This window comes from Paroedura picta, chromosome 7 (genome assembly GCF_049243985.1).
Source record: "Paroedura picta isolate Pp20150507F chromosome 7, Ppicta_v3.0, whole genome shotgun sequence".
In the NCBI taxonomy this organism is placed as follows: Eukaryota; Metazoa; Chordata; class Lepidosauria; order Squamata; family Gekkonidae; genus Paroedura; species Paroedura picta.
This window is the reverse complement of record NC_135375.1, coordinates 79,637,610-79,654,301: the sequence shown is the minus strand read 5'-3', so window position 1 is coordinate 79,654,301 and position 16,692 is coordinate 79,637,610. Positions and strand designations below refer to the sequence as shown.

The 16,692-nt window shown below is 39.8% G+C and overlaps 1 protein-coding gene across 9 annotated transcripts in view; it reads left to right on the top strand.

Moving 5' to 3' along the window:
• The window catches only part of BNC2 (basonuclin zinc finger protein 2), a 450,738-nt gene extending 434,908 nt beyond the window's left edge, over positions 1-15,830 (top strand). For 6 of the 9 annotated variants that reach the window (XM_077345139.1, XM_077345135.1, XM_077345134.1 and 3 more), the window contains one exon: positions 11,352-15,830. In XM_077345139.1, coding sequence (XP_077201254.1) covers positions 11,352-12,012 — 661 coding nt within the window. In that variant the 3' untranslated portion in view covers positions 12,013-15,830. Of the gene's footprint in view, positions 1-1,208; positions 1,253-9,077; positions 9,109-11,351 lie in introns of all 9 variants that reach the window. The other 3 variants (XR_013232606.1, XM_077345142.1, XM_077345141.1) reach the window with 3 other exon arrangements.
• Positions 15,831-16,692: the final 862 nt, after the last annotated feature.

Here is a 16,692-nt window from a genome sequence, read left to right as displayed (position 1 = left end):
TTAAATAAGACTTTTCTTTTAAAATATATCCATAAGGAGACTGTTCACATCCAAGCAGCTGGTAAAGTGTGAGGTTGAAGTGTTGCCGTATGACTTAGACCATTCCCAAGTAACTCTGGCAACTAAGCCAGTGGTTATGCTTCTAGTTTGTAATGTCTTTTGATCTTTAATGAACAACAATAGTAATATATTAAGAGTGTGCCTTGACCTTTATGCTTTTGAGCACACGCAGCTGTTGGAAAAATGTAATTCTGTTCACACTGTGAGAACCATCTCACTTAACACCTCAACAGGTATGTACTGAATTACTAGGCCTTTCAACCTCTCAGTTTTTACTTTTACAAAGACAAATAATGAGAGCAGTAAGCATAGCAGATACATCGTTCCATGCTGCAAGCAAAGGTTACCCTCACTCCGGTGGGCTACTCTCAGCTGCCCAAATGTCATATCGATATTAACATTTGTTTGCATTCCATACCGATAACAAATTCTGCCTCTGCATTTTGTATGCAGAAGCTTTGGTCGCTCCTGCCAACAGCCCAATAATTCTCACTAACATCTTCCGAGTTACAACATTTATAAAGTTGCAAAGTGGAGTAAACAAACCATCTGTTTGGCTTTACCATATATGTCATGCTCTCTTATTAGCATATTACGATTCATTTAGTAAACAAATTTGGTGATTTTGTTCTTGTCAAAGTCAGAGGGAGCTTGAAGATGATTAACATTCCTGGGACAGGCACATTAATACATTGCTTCCTCTGCAAAGTTAAGTGGCTTCTCAGGAGAATCACCCCTTGTTGACAAGATGAGACTGTCAATTTTGTTTGCCTGCCACATTAGGGGCCGTAAGGGGATGGCAGGCTCTGAGAATGAGGAGCAGCATAGGCAGCATCATTCACTGCGAATTGAGAAAAGAAGTCTAATTCTGATAAATGGTCGACCCCAATACATCCTACCTGTTATTACAACAGACGTGCCGTATCTGTGCAGTAAATTAGTTAAACCCCTAAAGAGTTTGGTGAGAGCTTATCTTCAAGTGAATAATTTGAGTGGAGAGGGAGCTGTCTTCGTGACCAGTGTGAATGATTTGTTTCATATTGAAAGGGATTGTAATGACTGGGATTCCACATCTTTAATTTGCAAGAATTTGCTTGTCCTTTATTTCCTGCATTTAATAAGCACTTCTTTACTTTTTTTTTTAATAGGTGCTGAACTGTATTTTACCTTTTGGATTTTCTTCCTATAAAAGGTTAATATTTTCTCAGATTCTATGCAATTCATAAAAGCTTCCGAAACTAATTTTGCTCATGCTGCTCAAGTAAAACTGTCCCTATTTCACTGGGTGGCACAGTACCCTCTCGCAAGCCCTGGTTGGAAATGTTAGAATTCACGTTAAGCATCATCAGTTATGGGAGCATCAAGGGCTGCACCCTGAAAAAGAAGATATATGTGTGTGTTTTTTTCCAGACCTGGTTTGGATGGCTCTTTTTTTCTTTCATTGCCAGAACAGTCAGGGTTAAAGAGCACTGAGGAAAGATGGGCTGGAAATTGTAATTTCTTAGCCAGTTTCCAGGCAGACTTTCTCAGAGGCTGAGAGAATCGGGTTACTTAAAGACTCCAGCCATGTAAATGTGGCGAACAGGATTTTTTTTTAAAGGCTAGAACTTAGCCTGTTCTTGTAACTAGATTATGAGTTCTGATGCTTTGGTTTGAGCTCTCTAAAACATATGTGTTTCAGGGTGCAGGTTTTAAATAAATGAAACATCTGATTTGGAGTTGCCTGCCTGCAGCTTTATTCATATAGATAGATCCTGTTGCTTCTAACAGGGTTTTTTGGTATTTAACTGTTCAGGTGATCATAGTCTTATCCTTTGAATTTCAAGCCAGTTTGAGTATACAAGAACAACAGTGAGAAACTGTTCTTTGTCTATTAAAAAAAAAGAAATATAATGCATCCTGTTGTGTTTATACATTTAGATTGAAGAACAAACTGCTACCTGTAGAGTTAGGGGTCAATGCCATCCTGGTGGAATTCAGCCTGTATTCTTTTTTTGAAAGGGGGAAATAATATTTTGAAAGTGAAGAACCACCACATGACCACTCTGAAGGTCACTGTAGGCCATCCTCTGCTTCAGAGGACAAATGCCTATAGTAGGCATGAACCAAAAAAACCTTCCTTTTAGGATTCCAAAATAATAAGTATCTAGAAACAGTGCTCAAGGAACTGGGGGAAATATGAGAGAATTCAGTCTGAATGTAGAATTGGTTTCTTGGCATAGATGTACCTGCCACAGAGAAAGCTGCCAATATTTTCTACTTCCTTTTTTGAAGCCAGCCAACCAGGTTGCCTGGACAGAGCAAGGTTTGCACTGTTACAAGGAAGTATGAGTGACTCATGAATCCACCTTTTGCAGATGCAACAAAAAATGAAAATATAACCCAATGTATCTTTGTCATGTTTTAGAAGAATTCATGCATCTCCCTTCACAGAATGTACATGAGTTCCCCTTTCACATCAGAGAGAGGGAAAGAGCTTCTTCTGTTTAAAAGCTTAAGAGCATATATTTCCTAAAAGCAACCATAAAGGTTGATGAAAGAAGCAGTTTAAAGGAGAGGCTGCTCATTTCCTTACTGGAACAAGGCATGTTCCTGTGTTTTAGGATCCATGCCTGGGAGAAGAGGAAAGAGAATAGTGGTCTGCTTGTATTTGGATTTCGGGGGAAAGTATGGAAATTACAATTATAGATACCCAGTAGAGAGATATTTTGGGTAACCACAGTTAAGGAGAGGTTACCTAGCTTCTGCTTAATGGTCAGTTGCATTGAATTTTCATTAGTACTGGCATTTATATGTGCATGTTGAAAGTTTTAAGCAAGTTTTGTGAATGAGCAAAAGTTTAGACACTAGACAACCAACTACATGATATCAGTGTGTGCTGATGTTCTTTCTTTCTTTCTTTCTTTCTTTCTTTCTTTCTTTCTTTCTTTCTTTCTTTCTTTCTTTCTTTCTTTCTTTCTTTCTTTCTTTCTTTCTTTCTTTCTTTCTTTCCAGACACTTACAAGATTCACCTTAGATTCTCAGCATCCACTTGTGAATGTACGCATCTGCCAAATGCTGCACATTCATTGTAATATAATACATATATATCAAGAGATCTGATATTGACTGATTATTCACGGGGCAGAAAGGCCGGGCTGGCAGTGACAGGGGACCAGTCCCTGCATATGCACAACATTGCCAACATCCCATCCCCCTCCCAGCCCTGGGCCGAATCAGGGCCTCAGATGGCCCAGGGCAAGGGAACACGGATTCTTCTGCCTTCCCTGACTTGCTGTGGTGGCCAACAGAGCCGGAGCCGGGGCAGGACTGTGTATAAGGGAAGAGTCAGGTCTTCCCTTCCCCACACCTATGGTGTCCCTGCAGGGACACAAAATGCCCTGTTCAGCTTCGCAGTACTATGGAGCCATACAGGGCATGTCCTCACCCCCACAATGGTGGGATAGTGGCATGCCATTATCCCACCATCCTGCAGTAGGATCCCCATGCCTCCCCCCTCCGCTGCTACTTTGAGACACAGCAGACCTTTCCCACCCTGGAGTTGTGTATGTGCATGCTCAACTCTGGGGCAGTCTGTGTGTGTCAGGGAATTTTGTCCCCTGTGCATACTCAGGAAGCAGCCCTACCGCTGGGAACTGCCAGCGGCCCAGTGCAACCACCGCCATTCATAATCAGTCAATGTGGCTAAAGAATACTTTCTAAAACACTAATATTGTTGTAGTCAGTAGTCTCTCTAGGAGTTTTTTTATGGGCTGAGATCATGATGCCATGAAGTACGTAAAGCAGTTTACTTGTTACAGTTTCTTTCATGGAACTTTAGGAATGACCACATTGTGCAGTTATCACATATGAGGCTTATACTAAATTAGGCTCTTGGTCCATTATAGTATGTCTACTTATACTGTCAGTGGTTTTCTAGGGTCTCACACAAAGGTTTTCACATTAACTATTATTTGATGCTTTCAATTGGTGATGCCAGCCATTGAACCTGAGGCTTTCTACATGCCAAAAAATGCTCTGCCATTGAACCACTACTCCTAACTTTGGCTTACAAAGTACCAGTTCTGCAAAACAGAATTATATAATCTCAACAGTCTGGACAACTGGGCAGTTATGACATGAAGATTGGGTGGTCTCAATACGACTTTTTAAATTTTACCTTTCAAGTCCTTTGAGCTGTGGATTTGCTACTATCATGAAACATCATTTAGATTTGTTAATAATCCGTTGAACCTGACATTAATTTAAACTCATGCATTTATATTGTGACCTAGACTTTGCAAGATTTGTTGTTGTTTTAAAGCATAAAATTAATGCATTGAAGCAAATCACCATCAACTAAAAGGGGTTTTAAACAGAAGTTACTCATGAACCGAGAAGGATAGTTATATTGGCTTCAATCCTGCAGATGATGGCAGTCATTGGTTATAAAGAAAACCATAAATTTAGTGCATTGATTAGAGGTGCAAACTTTCTTTATCTTCTTTATATTACTGAAAAACTACGGCTAAATAAAAGTCGGTCTATAACCAAGAAGAAAACAAATTCTATAATTAAAAAAAATTAGTAACTAGATTTATAGGTAGTTAATAATGACAATTGTACAGAAAATGATTAAATATTTAGGTACCCCACACACTGTGTAAAAGATAATGGAAAAATACATTCTACTTAATAATTTTGTTCCATTGCTACAATGCTGCTGGCTTCAAAACTTGTTAGTGAACATTTGTATGTTGATTGCACATTGATTGTCTCCCTTGGCACATTGATTGTCTCCCCCAGTGCTTACCAGTAAAACAATTGGTTTCCCTTATCCCCCTCGATTGGAGAAGAGTTGGTTTTTATACCCCACTTTTCACTACCTGAAGGAGTCTCAAAGCGGCTTGCAATCACCTTCTCTTCCTGTCACAACGGATACCCTGTGAGGCAGGTGAGGCTGAGAGTGCCTTGACATTACTGCTTGATCAGAACAACTTTATCAGTGCTGTGGAGAGCTCAAGATCACCCAGCTGGCTCCAAGTGGAGGAGTGGGGAAATCAAAACTAGTTCACCAGATTAGAAGCTGTTGCTCTTAACCACTACACTGAGCTATATCAGTTGCTGGCATTTCCATCTAGCATAACCCTTCACCAGTCATGAAGACTTTTAATATTATAAATTATTCCACTTTTAAAATACTATCCTAGTACCTCCTTTCCCTCATTATACCTAGCTGAATATATTTGCAGTGTCTCAGTTACGTATAATGATGATATCTTCTTTGAGTGCCACCCAATTTTCTAGTGTCTCCAAATTACTTTGTTATTTGTTTTCCAGTTCCTCTTATCCATACAATATTTTCACCAGATGAAACTTTTTCCTATAACCTAATTTAAAAAAAATCACTGCTGCTCTAATTAGTAGAAGAAAACAAACAATATTCTCTGGAACTACCACTTAAAATTGCAAGACAAATATTGTTTTTTGAAACATTAGGGTGGGTTTTTTAAATGGTAGATTAATAAACAAATGCATTAGCTCATTAATAGGTGGTATTATAAAATTAAGAGCCATTTGCTTGCTTATTTTTTCAAGCCTAGACTAGTGTTAGTATGTTGCTATAATGGGAAATAATACTCCTCTTCCGTAGTGCTACTCATATATTTATTAAAAACTCTGAATCAATCCTTATGAGAGAATAATTTTATAATCTAAAGTGATAACACACGATAGGGATAATAGGCTTAAACAGAACCCAAATTGTGCTGATTTTGAACTAACTAGTTGCTAAATCCTGCCATGTCATACGGTACAGTATTATGGCAAACGTATAGCAGCAGAAAGATTTTCATCATGTTTGATACTGAAATATGAAAACCTTATCAGAACTTAGAAAATTTTCCCTAAAGTGAAATTCTATGAAAATATAGGGGTTTTTCTTCAAATTAAACATCTGTCAGATCTAAAGTAAAACTCAAAGAATTTTGATCAAACTAAGCATATTTTTCAAGGGTATTAGAGGTGGAGGGGCAACAACCACCCTTGTTACCTTATCAGCACCTGCCACAGTAGATTGGGAGGCACCCCTGGTGTCCATGAGCTGCTGGCAAGCAGTAAGTAGTCTACCTTCTAGCTCCTTTCACTCACCTTACATCCTTGACCCTTTTCCCACTTCCTTCCCCAACAGCACATGGGTGAGGAGGACATGCAGTGGCTTCCCATTTCAGTGTGGGCAGGTCATGATTTACTATCTTACCGAGCCTTGTCACAATGGGTACGAGTGTTGGATGGTGGCTTCTTGCCTTTCCTTGCTGTGGTGCAGGAGGACAAGAGATGGCTTCTCACCACAATATACCTTTCTGTGTTCAAGGGAGTGAGGTGGGCAGAGAATAACCTCCTTGCCAGAGTGGGCAAGGAGAGTGGGTGGCTGCTTCTCTTCATGATGCAGAGGGGAATGTGGTAGTTACTGGCCTCACTATGGTATAGGAGGGTGTCAAGTGGTGACTTGCGCATTAGCTCTGCTGTGGTGGTAATATGGTGAAGTCATTCACCACCAAGGATGCAAAAAATCTTTGTATGTAGCCTTACCTAAAATGAAAATTTTTCCAAAGCCAAAAAAGTTTCCATAATATTTGTGACATTTCTTGTAAAGTTTTCAAACATTTTTAGAAATAAGAATAAAAAATGGCCTATCTTGGTACCAAAACAGAAACTAAGTACACCATGGATAAAACATTTACCTGTATAACAGTGCAATTCCATACAGAGTTACATTGGTCTAAATCAATGTAAATTAATTGGCTTGGACTTAAGTAATTCTGCATAGAATTGCACTATAGCTATTGCACACATGCCTTGGAATGTTTTAGCATGTTTACCACAGACACTGCCTATTCATGTACATATCAGCATTCCAGTGGCAAATATAGTAAGGCAACCAGCTGCTGGCAAGCTAGTACAACAAACAAATTGGCTGCTGTACATGATGCGTGCATTTATATAACAGTGGGGTGTGCATGGAACATTTGTATGGCTCACATCACATGTCATGTCTTTCATTCACCGCCACTGTCTGTCTCTTTCAACCTCACCTACACCTCTTGGAACAGCTGTCTGCATTAGAGAAAAGCATTCATAATTCTAGTGATGTTTTAAACACTCAGATTTCGGTGTTAATGTGAAAATATGAAAACCACAGCACTTCACTGAGTAGAATTTTTTTCCGTTTGCATATGATCTTGAGGAGGATTCTCCAACACGAATGATATAGATTAAGAAATGAATGTAACAGAATCAATTATTTTGAACTGTGGTTGCATAATGGAAATCGACTACCATGAATGAACCCGTGTTCAGAAGTTATGAACAGCAGAGCTAATGCACTGCAATGAGTTCATCTTTATTATTGCATTACACCTGAATCAATTGATAAAGCAAGGTTTTTTTAAAGCTCGGAATGGCACTTAATTGAATAAAAGTCAATGTAATTATATTACAAGAAGCCAGTGGTACTGCTGACAGCGGAAAAGGGACCTTGCTGACGGGAGTGCCAGAAGTTGTCCACACATTTCTGCACATCGTTTGCCTGACAGATATTAAGGGCTGGTACATAGTTTAATTAGGTTACTGATAGCTCTTGCTATAAATGACATGTGAATGAGTATGGCATCACTTTCTATTGATAGCATAAACCAGCTGCATCTCTTAACAGATCGACATCTAGCAACCTTTCCCTTCTCTCATGGGGGGGCAGGCATTTTCATTCATGCGATAGTCCTATGTACTACAGCCATGCTTACTGTGGCACAAACACTGGCAATAGGTGCTGGGAGATCATGCAAAAATTGAAACTAGGTTGACCTGACCAATGGTGATATGGTGGCCACCTTCAGTGCTACAGCATAGAGGCTATCTCATTATTTGTTGTCATGATTGGAGTGGAAAAGCCAGCTCTCTTGAGATTATAAAGTGCACAGTATAGCCTTTGGCAAGTTGCTCTTTTTTTTAGCATGAACCATCTCTGGGTTACTGGGTCGCAAATCAGACAATGAGCCTGTAGCCTTACATTTCTGGATAGGGTTAGAGGAGCAGGAAGTCCCATCCATTTATTGCTCTGCCCTCTTACCACACCTTGGGTCTCACTTGGTATGTCAGACCAGGCATGGGTAAAAGGAGTCATGCTTAAGCAGAAGAAACCATGGCTGTCCCTCTTCCTCTGAGTCAGAGACTTTAAAGCTATATGCCTATTCTCCAGGTTGCAACTGGACTAAAATGTTAATTCTAAATTGGTGAGCTTTTCTGAGCATCTTGGAGATGAGGCAGAGTACATTTTGGTTTGGTAAAAGTTGCCTGACCCACTGCTGCCCCCAAATGGCTTGTCAAAGCAAGCAGCTGTCATGCTGCTGCAGTTAAACTGGCCACTGTCCCAAGGCGGGTCTGTGTGACACAATCAGGGAAGTACATTTCATGGGACGGTTTGCTGAATCCATTGTACCGTGAAGCTCAGTAGTGCTGTTCCAATGGTGAAATAAGTTGGGTGGCACAATTGCCATTTGCCAACATACAAGAATGAATGCTTCCTGTTCTTGGCTTAGCCCATTTCCCTCTGAGTCATTTGCCATCTGACACTAGAGTGGGCAAGGAATAATTCTGCCCAAGAGGCTTTACTCGTGTTTGTTTATCATTCAAGTGCATGAACATTGCATGCATCTGTTCAGAACCAGTCTGTGGATGATGTGAATTTGCTTTTGTCTGATATGATTTATGATTTTAGATTGTGGTTGGTCCGGTAACCATCAGGACAACAGTGTAAGTGAGATGATGGGTGACAGAAAATGATCTCATCGCCAAAGCATTTTTAGCCTGTATTTTATTGTTTTAAGATTCTCTTTTCTTTTTTGTTTTAAGCCAGATGTGACTGGATTGGAATGTGAATTTGTTCTCTTTCTCTCTGTTTCTTTCTCTCCATCTCTTTTCTCTCTCTCTCTCTGTCTCTCTCTTGCTGTCTTCTTCTTTCTTTTGTGATCTCGATTTAGCAAAAGATTAGAAAGCTGATCTTATCACAAGGTAAGCTCAGCCTTCATAAGTGCAGTGTGGGGATACGCATAACACACTTGTGTGCTGAGAAAACAACAACAGTATACCTCTGGATATAAAAGGGCTACAGCTCCTACAGACATATCAGTAGCTTTTCTCCACAAGAGACATTCTCCATTTGGAAGCCAGATTTTTCCCTCCTTCAATTATCAATACACTCTTTAACTGAGGTCAGTTACCTGCTTTCTATCTAAGGAGGGTAAACTGCTGTTGTGTTTAATAAGGTATATGCTAGATAAGGCATGTTGAATGTTGCAAATATTATGTTATTTGTTCAGCCAACATCTGGGAAACTCAGTTTCATCATCTACTGTGAAGTAAGTCCCATTTTATAAACTGGGGCTTACTCCCAGAAACATTTTCTTAGGCCTGCAACCTTAGTCACCCTAAGTCAGGAAGAGCCATCCTTCTCAATTAGGAATTGCCCTCACACATCTGAATCCATATGTGCCTCTGCATTACAATGCAGATTTGAACATGAGGAATCTGGTGAATCCCCCATTTGGATTGATTGTGTGGTGGTTGGGAAATCACCCCCCCCCCCGCACATGCACGCACACACACACACACACACACACACTGCTATAGCAGGATGCAAACATATGGTTATGCAGAACTAGCAAGTATGCACAGGAAAAAGCTTAGATAAATAATCTTTTCCCCCCTCTGTTAAAATACCTGCATGAATGATTTGCTTGCTCATCTGCTTTATGCCCATGTGCAATTGACACCAAATCAATCCTTTGACTTGGCTCTGCACTAAGTTTGAGGTTTTACTTTGCAATTGGAACAGAGTCCAGTGATCCATGTTCTGATTGCTTGTGTACTTGAGCACCTCAGATCTGCATGCTGAAATAATCCCACATGGTGTTACCTAAACTTTGCAAACCTCCTATTAGCTTTCAGCAAAACTGTAGTTGGCAGTAAGCAGATGGACTAAACAGGGCCCTGCTCCGCATTTCCAGTGAGGAAGCCGAGAGCGTCATGATTCTTCTTGCAGGGTTGGGTGCTGAGTTTGCAAACACTTGGACATCTAAACAGACTCAGCACAGTTCTGCTTGTGAAAGAGCTTGCACTTCCCTCTCTATATATTGCAATGCCTGGAAACTGGTTGTACAACATCTTGTGCAAGTGGAAGCACAAGTGGTGATAAGTGTGACTTAATGCCAGCAGCTACTGCAGTCTTTTGGTTCTACTTCCACAAGAGCCCTAGCACAAGCAGAGGTCTTGTGCTGAGCCCCACACAATGTCACATAGTCCATGCAATTTAGTTGATAATAATATTTGTTACCAGAAGGGTGTTTTTCATTTTAGTGCTCTTTTAAAATCGTCATCTACCCCAAGGAGCAAGCAATTAATTAAATAAACAGAACAATCAACATTTGTATCCCTAAGACTTAGTTTGGTGTTCTATAGCACAGTAATATCCATTAATCTGCTGCTAATTTAGAAAAAAAAACTGTTGGGAATAATAGAGAACAGATTTCCCTCATTTCTGCAGTGACTTAATATAGAATGAGCTTTTCTGTGGTTAATAGTTATGCTCCAGATTTGGTTTGTACTTAAGACCTTATCTAAGCAGAACTTTCTAAACAGATGACAGTTTTAAGCCACCAGTATCTTAGGAACTGCTCATTTGAAATCTATGGTCAAGTTCTCTAAGATCCGCTATTAAAAACCTGATGAATCAGGCTCAAAAGCCTGTCTTCTTCTCCCATTTGAAATCGCCAGAAATAACTTCTTAGATTAATTTCTTAGATCTTTTGCCATCCACTGGTGTCTACTATTATGATCCCAGACTTTAATAGTGTGGACTAATGTGTCCTATGTAATCCACCTACTGATGTTCCATTGGTTTTCTCCCTCGTTCCTAGGTCTTGTGAGAGAGTATGCTTTTGGAGAGAGAGTAATTGCTCAAAACAGCCACGTGATGTTGATAAACCTGTTATATATTGCGCAATCCAAAATATAAGGATTGTTGTTACTTGAAAGAAAATTGTGGAGTTGCAGGGGGAGAGACAGCCATCTTGCTTTATGATTTGAGTGTCCAAACAGAGATGATTGGATTTCCAAGAAAAGGGGAAGCGGTGTTGATAGTTTGAGAAGACTGCTCATTGCTAAATTGATTTCATCTGTAAGGGTTATACTGTAAATGTAATCAAAACACTGTATGTTTTTCTTCTCCCCCTTTCCCCTCCCTTTTTCTTTCCCAGACACAGTGCTAACATAAACCTGCACCGTAAACTGTTGACCAAAGAACTGGATGATATGGGACTGGATACATCTCAGCCCTCACTTAGCAAGGATCTCCGTGATGAATTTTTGATGAAGATCTATGGTGCCCCACATCAGATGGGGTTTGATTTAAGGGAAGATACATCCTCCCCTGCAGGTACTGAAGATTCCCATCTGAATGGGTATCGAAGGGGCATGTCAGAAGAATATATGGTGCTAGACCTAAGCACCACATCCAGCATCCAATCTAGTGGTAGCATCCATTCCTCAAGAGAATCCGATGCAGGGAGCGACGAGGGGATTCTCCTTGATGATGTTGACGGGGCAAGTGACAGTGGGGAGTCATCACACAAAGCTGATGGCCCAGCCTTAGGCATTGGCATGGGTGCCGAAGCCCCAGGATCTCTCCTGTACAGCAGTGTCTCCATGAACAATGGGGGGATCATGTGTAACATTTGCCACAAAATGTACAGCAACAAGGGGACTCTCAGAGTGCATTACAAGACTGTACATTTACGAGAAATGCACAAGTGCAAGATCCCTGGATGCAACATGATGTTTTCCTCTGTCCGCAGCCGGAATAGGCACAGTCAGAACCCAAACCTGCATAAAAACATTCCCTTCACTTCGCTAGATTAGTTCAAAGATGGACATGGCAAATGCCAGCTCTCATAGAGGGCCTTATTTCTTTGGACTGTCATTTACAGACTATTATTATAAATATATAAAAATATAAATATAAATATATATCTTTTTTTCTTTTGTAACAGAACAGAAAAACACCAGGTGCTTTCCCCACCTACCTACCTTCCTTTTTTTTGTTTGTTTGTTAGGGATTTTCTTTTTTTGTGGGTTGGGGTAGTATCTTTAATCTGGAATGGTATTTCCATTGTGGGTGGGGTGGGGATAAACATAAAGAAATTTGCATTTTAACACCCCACTTTTGTAAAGAGATATGTGGTCATCTCCAAAGAGACTGTTTCTTCTAACTGTGACTGATGCCTGCCACCTTAGAAAAGGAAAGGAAACAAATGAAAATCCCAAGGAAACAAAGCACGCCAGGAACAAACAAACAAAAAAGAACAGCTTCAGTCATCTTTGTGTATTTTAAACCTTTGAAAGAACGTCAACTACGCATGGCTGTGACACTTGTATATAGAGAGCCTTGAGGGCCCATGATGTAAAACAATTGTATTGATGGTGGTTTAACTTTTTTTTGTTTGGTTTTTTTTTACCTTTACATTTACATCCAGCTGTTAGATAAGCAGGGGGGGGATAATTTGCTGGCTAGTTCTATTCATTTATATTAGCTTCAATGCACATTTTTGTTTTGAAAAAAATGAAAACACGAGGTCTTGTTTTTTTAACTACCTGCTAGGGATGCGTAATGAGGTGGTGCTGGCATGCGTTAGAGCACCAGGTCTGATACAGGTTTGAGGGTTTGGTTATTTTATTTTTGTCTTGTTACTATTACATAAATACAGTCATGCACTTTTTTCTTACACAATGTGGGGATGTGTAATAATATCCATGCCCTTTTTTCCCTTAAAAGTATTGCCATACTTTCAGTGTCTTATTAATTAAAATGATCTGGTCAGTATGGAGCAGTGAATTCCAAACAAAACGGAAATGTTCGTCTTAACACTAAATTGCCAACTTTGCACAAGTTTTCAGTAACCAAAATGTAATCAGCTACTATGACCGTGATGCAAGATTTTGCCTGCCCAGAAAAATGTCACTTAGGAATTTGGGAGCAAAGAATGAATTGGAAAAAAAAGTTCCACTCAGGATCCACAAAACAGATTCATAACTCTCCTTAAGAAGCTACATGGTTATGCAGCATGAGACAAAAGAGGCATTTCTTCAATGGAGAAAGGATGATCATTCAGGAAATACGTGCCTGATGCCTTCTCTAAATGTTATGGAGGACCCATTGGGTTGCCTGGTTTCTATGCAACCCCTTCCTATAGCAGCCATAAATTAGCCTCAAAAATATAAGGCCATGATTTAATGGATCCACTCTGATGAAAATCCAGGCAACATGATCTGAGGAGTAGAAACAAGCAAATTAATCCATCTTTGCTTCCCTCAGCCATCAGTAGAGTCTTGAAGCACCACTGGTGTGATAGGCAGGAGGAGCTTTCTACCTTCTCAGGGCAGCTATCAACATTGCATGGCTTTTTATGAGAAATGCACAAGTGCAAGATCCCTGGATGCAACATGATGTTTTCCTCTCCAGTCTTGGCCATTATCATTTGAGGCTCACAGGCAGCAGCTAGATGAAGGGAAAGAGGGCAAAAATGTTTCTCCATCAGGGCCTTCCAGTGTCAGTGCACAGAATCCCGTCCATGGCTGCCACAAACCTACATGATCCCAAGGCTTGTCCTTAATATTTAGAAAAAGCAATCTCTGATGCAGTTCCATCCATAACTTTTGAAGGGTATAGAAATGCAACTTTACATGCAAATCTGTCACATGTTCCTTTTTCTTAAAAAAAAAATGAGTGGGTGGGAGGGCAGCACCTATGAGTACCCCGTAATATTTCATTAGGGTCTCAATTTCTTAAGAGATGGACATAAATTCATGAAATGAATGGGTTGGATCCTATGGAGAAGCTTGTGGAAGAAATTGGTAGAGTGGATTTTTCCTACTTTCCCCCACAACCTTCTATAAATTTCAAAAATCTTCTACTAACGAATGCTGAAATTTCACAAGCAAAATACTCAACAGGACAGGGACCTTTATAGAGGAATGGGAATTGGGGAGGATTTCCTTGTCTTCTGCTGGCAAAGGACTTTTTCCACCACTGGTGAGCAGTGGAGAGCAAAGTGATTTTGCCTTTCACCTTATTTGCTGCAGGCCTTCATGTGATGGTGCTTTCTGCTTATTTGGGGCCAAAAGTAGAAGATTTTCAGGGGCACATAGAAGGCTGCTGGGGAACAGGGAGGAGTGGAGGGAAATCTGATTCACCCGCTATTTCTGCAGCTCTTCCCATAGGATCCAGCCCAAAGTTTCTATCCTGTACTGAAGACTTGGCCCAAGCACTTTGTGCTGATGTAAACATTGTACTATTAAGATGTGTTTTTTGTAGAAGCAATCAAAAGCCATTAATGGCACAAGCACTTAAAATGCTTGAGAAATATGTACTATTCATTTTCCTGGGTAACTTCCCTTCTGGACAAATCAACAACAAGGAGGAGAAACCCTGAAATAATTGTTTTAGTATTTTGTACTTTCCTAACATGGTTTTTTCCAGACAAGAGTTATAGTAGAGTTAGGAAAGAGCACATCCGAGAGGATCAAACGATGGAGGAAGACAGGGAGAAGCTGCTCCCAAATGTGTGTGTGTTTTTTTTGTTTCTTGTATTTACACATGTTGTCTGAGCATGGCAAACCACACCGGCAGCCTCCATTACCACAGCATACTGACTGACTGATGATATTTACTTAATCTCAGCCTACAGCCAAAACCATTATGGTGTGATCATATAACACTTTAAAAAAAAGAACTATTTCCACCTACAGTCTAATGCTAACTCAAAGAGAATGTTTTTCTTTCCTAAAACATCTCTCTTGTAACTGCAAAACCAGAAAAGCTTGGTTCTTTTCAGCTTCCAAGTCTGCCATGTAACTTTAGTCACTGTTAATTTCATATCAATATTAACACTACTTTCTGTTAATTTTACTTTGAGGAAACTACCCCAGATAAATAGATTCCTTCCTCTTGAATAGACACATTGGCACAAGCCCAGTTAGGTATTTGTGACTAAATCAATTGGAAACCAGTTAGTTCTGGCTAACTTAAATCCCATTAGTCTCGATGAATAGTAGGTAAGCTGAAGAGTTATAATGCCAACACATTTCCCCTCCCCCCCCTAAAAAGTATCTCCATGTGTGTAGAGATTTTTTTCATTGAAATGTTTTGTTTTAGGCCAAATGCTTTTGTTTTCCAATAGTGAACCAGAGTCTCAAAGTTATCTATGCAGAATTAACATGGTTACCAATCAGTATGTCTAAAAATATGTTTACATCACAAACCTCCATCATATTTGCCAACTTGATTTTTTTCATTTGTGCTTTGTCTTTTTTCCAAAATCTTAATTACTTTTGTTTATAAATTGAATGGAGAGATGCTTTCCTTTATGCTGCGTATGTACGGTATGCTTGTGAAGGGGAACATGGAACAGTAAAGGTGTGTTCTTCCCAAACTTATGAACCTTTGTAGTGTTATCTGTACTGCACTGTCTCTTCAAAATCCCCAAGCTCTTGGGAGCCAAGTTAAAAGGAATACTGAAAAGGCAGAACCAACATAAAGAAAAAATGGTAAATGATATCTAAGGAACAAAACAAAACACTGTTTTTGAAGTATGTATGGTATAAATAAATATCGTTTTTAATGAAAAACATATTTGAGATATATAAATAATTCTTTCCTGAATAAATCACTGTTCTGCATTCTCATTTTACCCTCATTTCTGCTAAAGGTCAAATGGCTTTGGTAAACTGTGTTGGAAAGTTAAACATCATCAAGTAGGCCTTATTCAGCAAATGAGTTGCACAGGCAACATCTGTTTGTTACTCAAAACAAAACCTGATGGTATTGTAAGGAATCGGGGGGGGGGGGTGAATCAGGGAAGGCATCCGTTAGAGCTTTTTTAAATACCTACCAATACAATTTGTAGATGGGGTGGTAAATATTCATATTTAATGAACAGCCTAACTGTCACTGCTTCTCTCTAAACTAGTGGCTTAGGAAGTGTGATAAGTATCACCAATTCCCTGGAAGTAGGGTCTAATGCCTGGGTGCTTATTTAAAGTAAGACTTGTGCATACAGTTGTAGTCCCTACACTCCCCTCTCCCCCCAAAAAGCAGGTATTACAAGTTGGGGAACATGGCCTCCCTATAGAGTGCACTCCTAGATAGCATCCTGGTTCACTCAAAGGTTTGTTCTCCAAGAGAGCGATCCTGTGCTGAGTCACTCAAGTCAATGGACTAAAGTAAACCTGTAAAAAGGCACAACATGGAATGTAGAAGTGCACAGCCAGCATTGATATGAGGCCAAAAAAGACTAGAAATGGGTCGTGGAAAATGATTCAGGGATGTTGTTTGGCCATTCTCTCACACTGTTAAAGTGCTGGCCGCTTTCTCCCATGCAGGAATGGAACAGAAACATTTCTGAATAAGTTTGGAAAATATGAATAATATGGAAACGAATCCTTTAAAATATTCAAAGAATGCACAGACCTGCTTGAAATTGCATTTGTGCTCATCTCTGGTGATTCTGTAGGCAGTACCTAATTAGATGTGGCTGCAATCCC